The sequence below is a fragment of the Apteryx mantelli genome, chromosome 13 (assembly GCF_036417845.1).
Source record: "Apteryx mantelli isolate bAptMan1 chromosome 13, bAptMan1.hap1, whole genome shotgun sequence".
NCBI lineage: Eukaryota > Metazoa > Chordata > Aves > Apterygiformes > Apterygidae > Apteryx > Apteryx mantelli.
In genome coordinates this window covers 26860194-26875696 of record NC_089990.1, presented here as the reverse complement: position 1 = coordinate 26875696, position 15503 = coordinate 26860194, and the positions used below count along the sequence as shown (strand labels likewise).

At 52.5% G+C, this 15503-nt stretch overlaps 1 protein-coding gene across 1 annotated transcript; it reads right to left on the bottom strand.

Annotated features, from left to right (window-relative positions):
* Positions 1-8350: 8350 nt before the first annotated feature.
* LOC106484096 (coiled-coil domain-containing protein 81-like) lies at positions 8351-15125 on the bottom strand. Its single transcript, XM_013942220.2, has 8 exons — positions 14961-15125; positions 13726-13811; positions 12907-13004; positions 11890-12007; positions 10209-10332; positions 9315-9393; positions 9168-9212; positions 8351-8436 (listed from the first exon to the last, which is right to left on the bottom strand). Exons 1-8 carry the CDS (start codon positions 15123-15125, stop codon positions 8360-8362), a joined length of 792 nt encoding a protein of 263 aa, XP_013797674.1. The 3' UTR covers positions 8351-8359.
* Between the last annotated feature and the right edge of the window lie 378 nt (positions 15126-15503).

Here is a 15503-nt window from a genome sequence, read left to right as displayed (position 1 = left end):
TTGTCACATACATATGCATTAAATTTCCCGGAATGATTATACATATTCATTCTATTTCCTGGAGCTAATTATCATATTTACATAGTCATTACGCATGCGGTCTGAGTCTCCGGGGAGCTTCTATGGGGGTCTCTGGTGGTCCCTGGTGGTCCCTAGTGGTTGCTGAAGAGGTGCCTTTTCCATGAACTCTGAGCTCCTTTTCCATATATGGTCTCGGCTTGGCTCATTTCTTTGCTTGAGAAAGCTGTCTTGTTCCTAACCTTGGTTTCAACTGGTTTCTGCTGGTTTATCTGTACTCCTTTAGGATGTATCAGTTACAGTTGTGAGAACTGTGTCCTTGGGTGCATTCATGTCTGAAGCTCCTGGTAACAGTTCCCCCCTTTCCCACCCCCCCTTTTGAGAAGCTGCCTGAGGCCCCTGGTAACACGACCTCCTTGTCTTGAATGTGCCAACAGAATGAATTGGCATGCATGAGAACAGAGGGGAGGTCCAAGAGTGTGTTCCACCAGTGAGAAGTTTCCCCCCCACAAGGAGACTCCCTTAGGTGACCAAGATGTCCCAGCTGGCTGCCCTTTTCAGAATACAGACCTGATAAAGGAGTTGGACAAGAAGACCCCAGGAAGCAACCTGGCCCCCTAAAATGGGAGGGTTGAAGAAACTCAGGTGTCCGAAAAGGACAAGGACCTCCTGTAAGGGACGAGACTCAAGTAACTGTACTGTGAGCCCAAACAACACCCCGAAAGAGGGTTCCTGAAACAGGAGAAAGTTCCCGAAAGTCATGGGGAGGGGCCTGGTGTCTCAACCACTCTTGGAACTGGGGTGAGAGAAGATTCTGGAAGCCCAGGAACTGGGGCAATAAATAGGGCCATGTACGAGCCCTGGACAGGCACTCTACACCGAACACCCCTGTTGGCAGGTTGGATGCTGGATCCAGGACTGGTGATCTCCCTATCTCTTTATTTCTTTCTCTCTTTCTCTCTTCTCTTAAAGTTGTTAAGTAAAGCGAAGCCTACTTTGGTTTAAATATAATTGTGAGAGGGCCAATGTTTGCAGGATATTTGTTCCATTAAAGTTGATGCTTATGTAAGGACCTTGAGGGTTATCTCACCTTAGTCCACACCGAAGGGGATTTGCGAATCTGAGTCACTCCCCTCCCTCCCATTGGTGGGACATGACACCTCCTAGGAAGACTGACTCCAAAGGATGTGAAGTCCAGGTTCAGACTTCACGTAGCAGCTGATGTGTGAGCAGGCTGGCATGTCCTTCCTGTGGGGGTGCTGTCCCAGAGATGCTTCCTTGTGTTGTGCTTCCAGTGGGTGGTCTTGGTGAGTGCCTGCTCTCCCAAGGACATCCAGACAAGTCGTGTTGTTCTGATAGGAGCAAAGAGGACAAAGGTGGAGACTGCAGTGCATGGAGTGAGGTGAGACTCTTGGAGAACTGGCTTTGGTAACGCTGTGTTCTTGGAGGTGTGTGAGGGAGCTGTTTATATATAAAGGCTGCCAGGAAGAGTGGAAGAGGAAGGTGGAGTTGAACAGGTTGTGGAAAAGAGGCCACCAGCAGTTCCTCTGGTAAATATCTCCAAATATGGGTGGCGTTTCCCCTCTGTGGCAGGTTCCTTGCTTGCCCTGGTAGCAGCATCTAGGGAAAGACTGTCTTTTCTGGAGAGGCTTGTGGGATGGGGAGCAGTGGGCTCTTGAGGCTGTGCCCATGAATTGGACCTTGCTGCCAGCCATGGGGTAGCTGTGGGCCTTCCAAGGAAGATGCAGATAGGGGCTGGGGCAGCTTAAGGCTAAGGGATTCTTCTGGTATTTGGCCCTCCCTTCCCAACCCAGGGAGTCTGTCCTTCCTCTTGCACAGCATCAACACCAAGACCCCTTGCCCTGACACCGGTATCTGATCAGGTTTAGTTCCCAGGCCGATTCACTGCACGTGTTCCCTGGCTTTTGGCCTGGCCCCACAGGGCTGTGTGGCATCTCAGAGATCACAGAAACCCTCCAGGAACCAGACCCATCCTGCCTGCCTGAAAGAGACCTGCAGGATGTCTCTACCCTCCTGTCTGTACATAAAACTGAACAGCTTTTGTTTTCCCTCTTAGTGTTGGGAAGAAGATGAAGGTCCAAGACCACAGAGAAAAGCACGAGGCTTTCCTGGAGGTGCGGCAGATGCATAAGCAGCACAGCCAAGCCAAACTGCATAGAGCTGCACCACCTCACTGAAACATGAAGCCTGTGGGGACCTAGAGAAACCCCAAGGTCAGCAGTGGCAGGGCCAAGTGGAGGCATGTTGGTGCAGGGGCTCCCACTGCTGCTGCCAGTGTTGCCTCCACTGCAGCAGGAGAGCCTTTAGCAGAGCGGGACCTTTGCAAATGCTGCCATGCCCTTGGAAAATAAAGACCACTCATGCCTGCTGCCAGATGGAGTAACCAGCCTGTGTCTCACAGTGGCTTGATCTGGAGGAATTTGGAAGGAAGGCCTGTTCAAGATCCTATGCGCTGTCTGATCCTAAGTCAGAAGCAAAGCAGTGTGCACCCCCTGCCTGCCCCCAGCACCCCTTGGGGTGGCCGTGCACACACAGCTCACCGCTTTCTTGCCCCTGAGTGAGCACCAGGGGAAAGAGAGGAGATGCAGGCCAGCACAACGGGGAGGGGACGGGAGTGCCTAGAGAGGTGAAGGGTAGACATCAGAGTGCCCAGGGATGGGGATGAAGGGGATCTTAGCCTGCAAGGAGGGGAAAGAGGAGTATCAGTGCATGCCCAGAGGGGAACTGGGGATGTGTAAGTGCACCGAGAGGGCTGTGGAGGAGAGCTAAGCTCTCCACAATGGAAGTGGAGGAGATGTGAGATTGCAGGGAGTGAAGAGAAGAGATCTGACCTTGGGAACTGGAAGGGAGCTGAATAAATATGGTGGTAAGCAGAGGCTATCTTAGCTCATGCTGGGGGGCAAAGGGGAGATCTGAGGAGGCGTGGAGGGACAGAAGGGACTTTGAACATGCAAGGAGGGGAAGAGAGGAGACATGAGCGCTCCAGAATGGAGAATGAAGAGGATGTGACCATCAGCTAAGGAGAAAGTGGGGTCGGAGCAGACATGAAGGGTAATGGGAAGAGATGTGAAGAGACCTGGAGGAGAATGGAATGGGCCTGTGTACTCATGGAGGGGCCTGAAGGGCATGTGAATGCTCTCAGCGGGGAGAAACATTCCAAGTGTGCGGGGAGGGGGAAGGTGAAGGATCTGGGCACTTGTGGAGGGGAATGGAGGGGATCCAGCACTCCTGGAAAGGAAAAGACTCCTCCCTGGGTTCCCCTTAGACCATCCGGCCCCCTCCCCAGTGCTCCACCCTCCTAGGTGCTAATGACATAGGAGATTTGCTGAGGAGCCTCCAGCTTCTGCTAACAGGTTCCCAGGGCCCCCTGGGGCCTTCTGCAAGAACTCACCGGGACTGGGGAGGCGGTGGCCTCCAGAGGGAGGTGCTGGGGGAAGGGGAACCAGGAAGGAGCCCAGAGAGGAGGTGTTTGGCCTGTGTGTGCGGGAAGGAAAAGCCTTGGTAGGCCTGGAGCAGGGCCTGTGGGCCTGCTGCTGTGCCCATCCCCCTGCTCCAGCCCCTGAGTGTGTGGGAGCTGGGACTAGGTCCTGTGGGATCTGGTGGTGGAGCAGGGAGATGTGTGTCCTCAGGGCCCCTGTGATGGCTGGAAAAGGGGGATCTTTCCAGCAGAGAGGAGGGGTGTGTGTGTGTGTGTGTGCACATGGCAGCAGGGAGCTGTCAGAAGTCTGTTTTCTCAGCAGTTTCCCAAAGGGCCTGGAACCTGAGGCCAGCTCCTGGGCAGGGCAGCGCTATGAGAGCTCCTGTCCTGGCCCTTCCAGGCAGCAGAGCAAACCCCTCTGCTGTGTGGGGCTTGGGCAGGGCAGATCCCCAGCAGGGCCGGCCTTGAGGAGTGCCCCTGGCCCTGCCCCAGGGCTGCTGCTGTCCTGCCATGGCCCCTGGCATCACTGCAGCCTCTGCTCGTGCACTGACATGCTATCTGGGGTGGAAACCAGAGGGAGCCTTCAGCTAGTCTCTGTGCAGACTTTTGGACTGGGCGATGGCCTGGGCAGTTCCCTATGTACAACTGACGCTGAGGTTGAAGTCAGGCCTTGACCCAGGCCCTGGGGAGCAGGGCTGCAGCCTGGCCTTGCTGAGGCTGCTGCTGCGGGGTAGTCACAGGCTGCTCAGAGGCTGGACCTGGCATCTGGGCCAGGTGGGGACCCACGTCTCAGGCATGCAGCCCTCCCTGGCAAGGCCCTTGCATGCCACCTGCTTGCTGGGAGTCCCATCCCAGACCATGCCTGGCACCTCCATGCCCAGCATCGCCCAAGCTGTCCCTCCCCTGCCTTGGGGTGGGGATCTCACACCAGGCAATGGGGCCAGAGCTCAGCCACATTTTTGTCGGTGCATTCAAACAGGAGCTCCTGCCCAGGCAGCAGTGCCAGGAGCAGCCGCTTTCCCAGCCCTTGAGGATGTGCACACTCCAGCTGTGGCTGCATTTTTAGGGCTCTCTGGGCTTTAGTCTCCTGGGGCTCTAGCTACAAACTGTTTCTCCAGCCCTGGGCCTGGCAGAGCCGAGTCCGAGCCCAGGGCAGGCACTGCTGGCAAAGGCTGTCTGAGCCACAGGGGCCGTGGCTCCATCTCTGTGCTCCTGCAGTCCAGCACTCTGGCTGACAGGAGTGCCAGAGCTCCTGCTGTGCTCCTGCAGGCACCATTGAGGCTGCTGCTCCCTGGGGAAGGCCCTGGCCCCAGGAATGGGCTGTCTGTGCCAGCTGGGCACCGGGGAGAGGCAACGCACCCAGGGCCCCAGGCTGGGGCAAGGGCCAGGCAGGGCCTGGCAGTGGGTGCTCAGGGCAGGGCTGGCTGAGCGTCTATGCCCCCGGGAGGGCTGGGGCACCACTCTGGCCCCTCTGGCCCCGAGGAATAAATTCACCAGGGCAATAAATCAGCAGCTGATCTCAACTGTGCTGGGAGATGCCATGTTTATTCATCAGGTTCCTCCTCCTCCCTTGCCTTTTTGTGAGGACTTATTTGGGTGTGGGAACAGCAGGGTTGTCTCCTCTCCAGATGCTGCGAGACCTTCCCAGACGTCCTTGCTGCTGGCTGGCCTTGGACAGCTGGCAAGCAGCTTGGCCATGTGCCTTGGGCCTTGCTGGCCACAGGAGGCTGGGTGGGTTGAGCCAGAGTGAAGAGCATTTGCTGGGAGCAGAGGAACCCCGGAGCTTTGGGGCTGTCTCTGTATGACAAGAGCAGCTCCAATTTATGGTGCTGGGCGGCTGTGCAGGGCCCTGGCCTTCTGGCTGTGACAGCTGGGCTCTCCTGGCCACAGCTGCTTGGATGGATCCTGCTGGGCACCTCCGGCGCGTCAGACCCCTCCTGGGAAAGAGTGAGCTGGTGGCGGTCGTGGAAGTGGTTTGCCCCAAGCAAAGCAGAGGCTGGTCTCTTGGGGCTGTGAACTGTTGGTGAGAGTTCATCATTCTCCTCAGCAGCCCCAGCTGCACATCTTTTGGGGATATTTCTTCCTCTCTGTGTAATCACCTGTTAGGGGACAACTCTGATGGAGTTTAATGGTGCTGCATGTGCCCTCAGGTGCCTGAAAAACTTGTTTTCCATAAAACCACCTTTTTGAGCTTTGAAGGGAAATGGGACATTTGGAGATGAAGAGGCCTGCAGGGGTCTAAGTTGACCAATGGTGTAAGCAGCTGTCATTTGTGGGGTTACTGAAAATTTCTAGTGTGTAGCCAGTGGCACTTCCTTGGGTTTTAAATCTCTCTAGATCTTTACAGTCTAGTAACAGTGTCTGGTTTAGTAACTAGGAACTAGTTTAGTCTCCTGTAACCTCCTCATAGCCAAGCTGATGAAGTACGGGCTAGCTAAGTGGACCGGGAGGTGGGCTGGAAAGTGGGTGAACTGCCGGGCTCAGAGGATGGTGACCAGCGTCACAAAGTCTGGCTGGAGGCCAGTCATGGTGGTGTCCCCCAGGGACGCATAGTCTGCCTTTCCGAACTGAAAAGGGAGTCAGGGCTGCAGTTAAAGCAGCACTGGGGGTTTCTTTCCCCAGGAGTCTTGTTCATTAAGAACAAGGTTTGAGTGACCTGCAGTTTGCAAGCAGAACCTCAGTGTTAGGGTAGAAAATCTGCCATAGACATCTTTGACTTCTCCAGGCCATTTGGATTTTCCAAGTGAGCTACAAGAGTTGATGTGTGCTTTCTGTCTCATAGACTGCTGTTAGGGTTATTTAAAAACTGTGGAGGATTAAGAGGCTAGAAACTTGTATGAAGTGTAGACTCTTAACCTAAGCTTGTCACTTTTCAGGAAGAAGGGGACTCAATCCTCATGAAATGCTCTCTCTAACCTGGCCCAGTCCATTGGCACAAATCAGGGACTGTCACTCTTGAAAACTATGCATCCTGATACTTGTCCTTGCTTGTGTAGTTGAGAGATCTGTGAACACCTGCAAGGCTGTTGGGTGGCTCTGGACACACATGTTCCTTCCCGGGGATTGGTGGCATAAGGACATGTGGCACAAATCTCTTGACCAGCTATTCTGCAGCAATGTGAGCACTTGCATTTTTTCACAAGTAGGCTCTCAAGCAAAGCACCTGTATTCACAGATGCTTACTTACCACATGTATCAATGAAGTCCTGTAATACGGAATTGCCATTGCTAGTGACAGGCCATAAGCTTTGCACTGAATTTGCAAGGTCCGAGGCTCATCAGGCTTGCTCTGTTTGAACTTTTCTAGACCAGTCTGCAGCTTGCTTTTGCTTGGTTTAGCTGTGACAGCAATTTCTCTCTTTGACCATGTTTATATGGCTAATTCGCTTTGTTTATCTTTGTGTGGTACAACCCTCGTTTAATCTCGATAGCAGCAGCAAGCAGCTATTCTGGGTGAGAGGAGATATTTATGGCTCTAACCCATTGCTGTAGCATGGAGAAACACATGCCTAGACAAATAGCAGAGGCCTGGACAAGTGGAGACACAGGATATGGCATAGAGGAGTACAACCATGGGAGGGTAAGAGATGGGGCACAGGCTTGGCGCTGGAGACCCTACAGTGAGAAACACCTCACCAATGGTCGGTGAAAGAAATGCTGACCTGGAGATGGACAGAACGGGTTTTCAGGGAACAAAGAGGTAATGCAGAAGGCAGATCTGTGGTGATGAGGCAGGTCCAAAATTGGGCTGCAGTCAGTCTGCAGGTTGCAGTCCATATCAATGGGGCCCATGGCCAGGCAGGAGCACAACTGTGGCAGAGCTGGAGACCAGCACTCCTCCAGCATCGCTCAGGCAGGGCCTGAGGGCCTCAGGCTGAGCCAAAATGGGGTCCTGGGCCCATGGGCAGGGGTGGGTGCAGGCCCCAGGAGAGGCTGGTCTCAGGGCCACTAAGGCCTGTTAGTGCCTACAGGTCCCGGACAGATTGCCAGGTCATCTTTAACAACACATAGGCCATCAGTACTCACCCAGAATTTGCTTCCACCTCCTGAATGCTGCCAGTTTTGTGTTGGGGCTCTGCCATGAATTGCCTGTTTAGCCAAGGCATTCTCATGACATGTCTGCTTGTTTTCTGGAGTATCGAGGTGGACCATTCTGGCACTTGGGGGATGCTGTCCTTAAAGACCTGCCAGCTTTCTCGAGCTCTTTTGCCCTTCAGAGCTGCCTCCCATGGCATCCCCTTACCAGGTCCCTGAAGAAGGTGAAGTCTGCTTGCCTGAAGTCCAGGCCCTGTCTTCTACTGCTCTCCTTCCTTGCTCCCCTCAAGGTCTGCAGCTCCACTATTTCATGGCTGCTACAGCCAAAGTAGCCACGGACTCTCATGGCCACAACTCACCTGGTTGTGAGCTTCCCCTTCCGGCCCTTGGGATCCTTGTTATTCCCCTCACACCCCCAAAAGCCCAGCACTCAAGTGCACCAAACATGCACATGAGGGTTGACAGTCCCCTCCCACCATGCAGCCAGGACTGGGCACAAGGAAGGGAGGCCCAAACTCAACCCCTTCTCTGCCTCAGAGGGCTAAACCAACTCTTCCCTCTTCTCCCCAGAGACCCCTTGTCACCAGGCCATGTGCTGACCAAGGCAGGACTCTCTCCACGGCTTTGTCAGGGACCAAGAAGAAGCAGGAGACCCCCTAGGCCACAACCACCACGGCTGCAGCCAAAGAGCATGACCTCAGGAGAGAGCTTTCCTGGCAGCAGGGACTGATATCCAAGCCCTGACTCCTAAGCTGTCGTCTTCAGGCCTCTCCAGTGCTCATATGCTGCTAACAACAGAGTTCACATCACATCCTGGAAGGATCCACGTCAGTTGGGGGATGTGGTTTAATTCAACCGATCAAAACTTCATGTGTGCCAGCATGGCTGACAGTCACTGCTTCTTCTTCTTCTTCTGTTTCCAGACACAGGTCTTCTGCCCAGTGCTAAGGAGTGAGAAAGCAAGAGGCTGTGTTATGTACAGGGAGAAAGGCAGAGAAATACTGCAGACTAGTTCAGGCCATGTATGTTAGGATGTGCTTCTGATGGTGTTTCCATGCTCACCACCATGTGACAAAGGCCCCTGTGTCCAAACGAGGTCCCATGTGCTGCTCATCAGCCTGGGGCTGAGTTTGCTGGGGCCAAGACTGGGGGTGAACCTGTGTCTTGGCTTCAGCCTTCAGGGAAGGGTTTGAAAAGGTGCTGACAAACACTGGAGGGATCCCTTTGTGCTCAGCTGTTCAGGACTTCTAGGTTCCACAGTTGAAGCCTACTCTGAGCACCCAACAGCTACCCTTTGGATAGAAGGGAAGTCTGATCCAAGGGCCAGCGTGGCTTGCTCATGGTGAAATGTGGCTGCAGCAGCACTGATACCTTTTTTCTCTCTTTCTCTCTCTCTCTCTTTGGTGGAGACCCCTCCTGCTTTCTCCTCCCCCGGCCCCTCCACCCTGGTCCCATTTGCAGCCACAACCCTTCACCTCCAAAGGAATGCTGGGCATTTGCTTGGGGCTGCAGAGAGGCGCTTAGTGTCAGGGTTGAGCCCAGGTCAATCCCATGTCATGGAAAGTCACAGTATGTTCTATCCGACCCAGTGGCTCTGGGATTGGGAGTCTGATCCCTCAGTGGGTCACTACCACTGCACTGTCCCAGGCTTTTCCTGCAACTGGCACATACGTACTCTGTCGAGTTCCGTGCTGTTCATCCAGCCTTTTTGCCTCCTCATCTATGTGGGAAAAGTAAACATTCAGGGTCACTTCCTTGTCTTGTCCAAAGTGGTACTTAACAACTTCCTGAATACTTGGCTTTTCTTCAGCCAGTTTCTCACCAGTCATCTGCGCTTTCCCACTTGGTGGCAGGATTGAGCCTGCCTGAACCCTTGGCTGGGTTTCAGTTCTCTGCTGAACCTGCAAGACAATTCCACAGATTTGTGCCCCACTTCCAAGGCCACTCAGCTGCTCTCAACATGTATCTCTAAAGCAGCCAGTGTCTGCAGGACCCGTGCAGTCACCAGCCCCTTTGGTCTGGCCTGGCCTCAGGCACCCCAAATGACAACTGCTGCCCCAGGCAGGGACACTGCAGCCCGAGCTGGAGAACAGCAAGAGGCACCACAACATGCCCCAGGCTATGTCACAGCCTGACGAGGCTTTGCTGTCTTTCCCACTGGCACTTCTTGCTCAGTCTCAGATCTCTCCTGGTGTCAAAAATGACGGGAGGGAATTGCCATTGCAGAGCAGGAAATCTGCAGTGCAGTCCTACTAGGGAGGGAGGGAGGGGATACAGCAGGTCTGTTTCCCCTGAAGGGAAGGTTATTTCTCACCCTCCCCTCTGAGCCTTGTCTTGAGCCTTCCCGCCAGCACCATTTTGCCCTTAAGTGAATCCTAGGAAGACTGAATCACTTTATTGTTCTAACCGGTCATCTAAATAATCACAGAGCTGAACAGAAACTCTCCATCTCCTGTCCCAGAAAAGCCCAACAGTAACATTTGCACCAGAAACAGGGCTCAAGAGGGTCTTCTGGTGTGATCACGGACAACACAATAGCAACAGATGTATTGCAAAAATAGAGCACAATTGGCCTCTTTCAAAGCAAACCCTGGACAAAGTCAGTCAGGGGTCATAGGAACACATAGGAAGAGGTCTTGTACAGCCATTGCCCATAGGACAATGCTTTTCCATAATTCAGGCTGGCACAAGAAGGATCTCAGTCAGGAGCACCTACCTGTCCTGCCCTCTGAGGGCCTTCATTCACTGGATGTGCAGCTGGCTGTCTGGCTTCAGGATATTGCTTCCTTCCACCTGTCGCTGCCTTCCATGCAGAGCACCCTGGGATGGCTGGCAACACACTGCAAATACACATTGTGGGGAGGTGGTATGAGCACAGGAGGAGCTGGGTCTCCACCCTGTGCTCACAAACGGGGTGCCTGCTTCTGCAGCAGAAGGCAGTTCTGCAGGAGAAGCACGTGGGTTCGACTGACTATTGTCACATCAACGGAGACAGAGATCACCCCCTGCCAAAACACCCAGGGTGCACTACATGCCCAAAGGGAAGCTCAGGGTGCTCACATCAAGGTTTTCTATCCATGCGGCAAGGAGAGCAACAGGGTCATCTGCAAGGACAGGCTCCAAGACACACCATTTTCCCCTGTCCTGCCAAGTGCATTAGCCACTGCTCAGTGGTCCCAAAGACTGTGTGTTTAGGGATGGAAAACAGATTGTTGCTGGGCACCCAGTGCCAAAGATGGAGAAAGGCATCAAGGGAGTAAAGCTTTCCTGCCATTTTCCTACCCCTGGCACTCTCTTGTGCCAGCCACAAAAACAGACTTTCAGACAAAAGACAAGGTTTCTTGAAAACTATGGAAATGAAACAGGAATAACTGCTCTGTCCATTGTACTCCTTCAGGCTTCAGTCACTCATGTCCCACACTAAAATCCTCTTCTAAGTGCCCCCAAACCATCCCTTGCCTGTAAGGCATGCCTGATCCAAGGGCACACACTCTCAAACCTGCTGCTTACCACCCCATGACAACTGCCTCAAAATGACCCTCATTCCTTATTGCTGCTGGGAGCGGAAGGAAGGGCATTGCACAAGAGGAAACACCCCTCCTTTTGGGAGATATGCACCCAAGGGACTCCTCCCCTTCAACAGTATTCCTTGCACCCCTCTCTTCCACCTCACTCCTCTCTACCTCCTCAATTAGGCTGCTCACTGCAGCTCAATGGGCCTGGAGACATTGCTGGGAAAGGATCCAATGACAACAGGGACAGACAAGACCATATTTCATGGGAAGGAAAGGGCTCCAAGGACCCTAAATTCATCCCAAACTGCGATGTCCTTGGCAGGATGTCCTTGGTGTCGGGATGGCTTGAATTTCACTTTGTCTGAGCTTTGCCCCACCATGTGGGCTGTTGCCAGAGGCCAGTGAGCATGCAATGAGACAGGATTAAACACAGAGGAGCTCTTTCTTTAACTGGAAAGCATGTTGCTTTGAAAGGCAAACAACTCCCTTCTTTAGAAGGCTTTACAAGAGCATGCAGACTTTTTGTCAGCCTCACAAAATGTCCTTAGGCCCCCAGCCCTACTGTCAGCAAATAGAAAGGATCCTGTTTGCTTCCATCTAAAGGGTATGAGAAAAAGGCCCTCCTCTTCCGGAATAAGGATTTGCATCAAGTTTCCCAAAGGTCTGTAACATGGAAGTAGAGGCAGGAGAAACAGGAAGCCAACATGAGGGTTTCCCAAGGGCTTGCTCTAGGCTGCTTGTCCAGCAAGGGATCACTAGTAATTGTGGCGCAGGACAAAAGGCATTCAGAGGTACTATGGACGTTGTGTTCAAGGGAAACAGCTCCCTCCAAGTCAGACAAGGCTACAGGGTCACCCTTGTCCATTGCTCCAAGAGGCTCACCTGCCATGAGACTCCTTCCCCTCAGCTTTCTCCCCCTTTCCTTCCTCCATATTGATAGTTGCTAGTTTGGGTGCAGGCTGCCTCTTTCGCAGGAGGAGGCACTGTCCAGGAACATTCCCTGTAAGCAGGAGACAAGAAAACCCTTCAGAACAGCATTGTGGTGGCCATTTGTACAGGAGCGATGTGCGATCTGCTCCAGACTGTGACAAAACTGTCAGGCCTCAATTGGATTCCTTTAAGCCATGTTTCCTAGGCAGTCTAAGGCCCTGTCTCACGCTGGCTCCTGTCCAACTCTTCATTTTTACCCTGCAACATCATTTTTTAAGGATCATGTCCATGCTGTGAACAGCGGGGCTTGCAGGGATGTGTTGGTGACCTAACAGAGTCTCTTTGGGGTAATAACTTCACACGAGGGGAATAGATCTGGGAATCCTTCTATGGATCTCACAGGCCTACACTGCCTCTGGAGACACAGTCAACCCAAAGGCGGTGGTTTGGGAATGAGTACGAGAAACTTATGAGGAAAGGGCAGAACTGCCTGCTTTGAAAATCCAGTGAAGTCTTGGCACGTTACCAGACTTTTGACCATTTACTTGAGGTGGCTTTTCCCATTAGAGGAAAATACTTTGATTCCAGGAGATAGGTCATGAGATAGGTCACTCCTTACATTACCATTCTGCTCCAGGCAGACTTGATGATTTGCAAGGATTATCCTCAACTTTTACTCCCTTCTTCCCCAGCTCCTCAAATGGAAGAGCAATTTGCAGGGTACACTAGCGCACGGAGTTCAGCAGCAAAGTTTAGCTCAGAGGGACCAACCGCAGTTGGGAGTTTTGACCTGCCCTGAGGTCTTGTTGCCTCAGGAGTCACTTGAGATTTCCCATTGGGGTGAGCAGTGTTACATCTAGTGCCTCATGTTATCCGAGCCATTGTGCTGGAGCCTTGGCTCCAATGACCTGCCAAGGAGAACAGAAGGAGAAGGCACAAACCCCTGCCAGGAATCAGCTGCTCCATTACCTTTCTTGCTGCTGGGGACATCTTTTCCCTTCTCCTCTTCCCGGGTGGGCTTCACAGCTCGCACAAGTGTTTTTCTAGGTGCAGTCTCAAGCATGTACCTGCAAAGAGGAAAAAGACACCACTCTCAAGGAAGAGCACCACATTTCCTTTGCAGCTTATGTTAATTATGGGGACACACACACATATCAGAGCTACTGTGAAGCTCATCCTTTCCCAAAGTAGAATATGCAGAATAGGCCAGATCTTGGAGGACTGTCTTAGGAAGTGAAGTGACCCAGTGAAGACCTCCAGTGCTTGGAAGGGCATAGCTTCCTCCTCAGGCTGGTCCAGGGCTTCCCTAGCCTTCCTGTAAGAAAGCTTCTTCTAAGCTTTCTGAGCCAAATCCTCCACGTTGCCATTGGAGACCATCTTTCAGCTCCTGTCCATGCTCCTGTCCAGGCAGAACAGACTAGTCTCCTTTCCTTCAGCTTTCCACCACTATTTGAAATTCCCGTCTTGCCCTCCACATCCTTTGCAATCCCTCCTATGCTCATGTCAGTGCATCTGTAAAGAACAGCCTCCAGCACCCAGGTCATTAATGGAACAAACCCCTTAGCAAGCTGGGAAACAAGACAGAGCTCTGCAGAACCCCTCACGCAGAGCCCAAACTAAGCCAGAGCATGCCTGGAGGTCACTGGGAACCAGCCACAGGAAAGACTTGGTCCCAAATCACTTCCTGAGCAGCCTTCACAAATCCTGGCAATGCAACACTACCAAACATGCAGTGAGAAGCTGCTCACTTGGTCAGCTGGGGGCTAAGAAGCAAACAAACATACTCACGTTGGAAAGACAATGACACAGCCAGAATGGGTCTGGGAAACAGCTGTTTTGGTGCCTGAGAGGACTGAATCCCTCATCTCTGGCATCTGCAAAAGTGAGAGACACCTGTGAGATGCTTCCGAGAAAATGATCTTGTTGCTCACAAGGGCAGCTAACGTTTCCACTGTTCAGAGAAGAAGCTGGCTCTCAGAAGCTCTGAAACAAAGCTTGCTGTTCCTCACAGCAGCCCCTCAATTCGACAGAATAGCAGGTGCAGGGGAAGACAGCAGAATGGGTAATAACACTGCCAGGCTTTGGGCAAGGGCAAAAATCAAGAGCCTCAGTCAGGAGACCAGTTCTTGCCTAATGCAGAAGTCAATGGAGGCAAGCACAGGCGAAGGCCTTTCACTAGCCTGCATTTCTGGCTGCTACATTATGTCTGCTGGCCTGTGCTGCCTGCTCCTGAGCTGCGAACAAAGTGGTGAGATGTGAGCTTAACCCCAAAGTCTCTCCAGAGATTCAAATGGCTGCTTCTACAGCATGCAGGAATAGAGACACACAGCCCATCCTTTTTTACCTGCACAGTGGGTAACAATTGTGAGTGCCAAACTGCTGGTGTGTGTTCAAAGAACCACTGAGGGTCCTGGTCTCAGACCCACTCAAACGAAGGTTGGAGAAACGGCCCTGGTCCAGAGAATGGACTGAAAAGACACCACGGACTAGGACAGAAGGGAAAGACACCTGCACCTGAAAGCCCAGGCTGAAGGACAGGGCTGCACTAGAGATTTGGGAAAAGGCACTGGATTGGAATGACTACCTCTGTGACACACAGATCTATTGCTCTGCAACAATCCCAAACATGGCCAAAGGAGGCACAGAGTCAAAAGTGATCCTAACACAAAGGGGCACTAAACCCTGCCTTTCTGGAAGACTTCTGGAGGAAAGTCTAATGGGAAAAACTACACTAGACCTGCCCTTTTCTTGGACTTTTTCCCTGAGCATTCAGGGACAGGATCTTGGGCTGGATGGCTCTTTGGTTGGACCCAGAACAGCTATTCCCAGGGTATTCTGTGTTGCTGAGTCCTCTAAATGCTCCAGAAGAACTGTGCAGGGAACTGGCAGTACTCTAGACTAGGACTGTCCATGTGCCCAAACAGGTTGTGGCAGGCCGAGAGAAATTGAATGGATTTCTCAACTTCAACTTTGCTAGGGTTTCAAAAGAGTGAGAAGTAGCGCTGCAGAAATGAAAAACTCACCCCAAGAAGAGCTTTTACCAGCCGTTCAGACCCATTCAGTCTTTGCAGAAGGCTTTTGTAAAATTTCATTTTCACAACATTGCCTTCAATGACAAGCATGCCAATGCCCTTCAGAACAAGGGCAACGTTATTCCCACTCGCAAGGAAGCAAGAGAAAAGACGCATGGTCTCTTCTATGCAAGCTGCCACTGCTTTCCAAGGAACGGAGATGTCTGAAGCTATGCGAGCATGCTGCAGGGGTTCAGCTTGCTTGTGACCTAGGCAGCATCAAAAGGGCAACACAGTCACTAACAGAGTACTTCAGCAGGCTAAAACAGAGTGTCAGCAGTTTGAAGGTGTGCCAGCAAGACAGTGTTACAGAGATGTCTTCTTTAACCCTCTGGGAAAACCCATAAAGGAGGATGATGTCATCCCTCCCTGGGAGAAACTCAAAGCACTCTACAACCTCATGGGCCAATGCCTCCTTCCTGGCAGAAACAGAAAGAAAGTGTCCTAGCCATCTCATATGACCATGAGGCAGGACAGCCAGATAAGGAGAGGAGA

Bases quoted from the DNA above. Each gene is read 5' to 3' on its own strand.
- LOC106484096 (XM_013942220.2), bottom strand. From the start codon at position 15,125: ATGCGTCTTTTCTCTTGCTTCCTTGCGAGTGGGAATAACGTTGCCCTT. The intron at 13,812-14,960 runs GTGAGTTTTTCA...TCACTTTTGCAG, and splicing joins TGGTAAAAGCTCTTCTTGGG to ATGCCAGAGATGAGGGATTC. The intron at 8,437-9,167 runs GTACGTATGTGC...CTCACTCCTTAG, and splicing joins ACAGCACGGAACTCGACAGA to CACTGGGCAGAAGACCTGTG.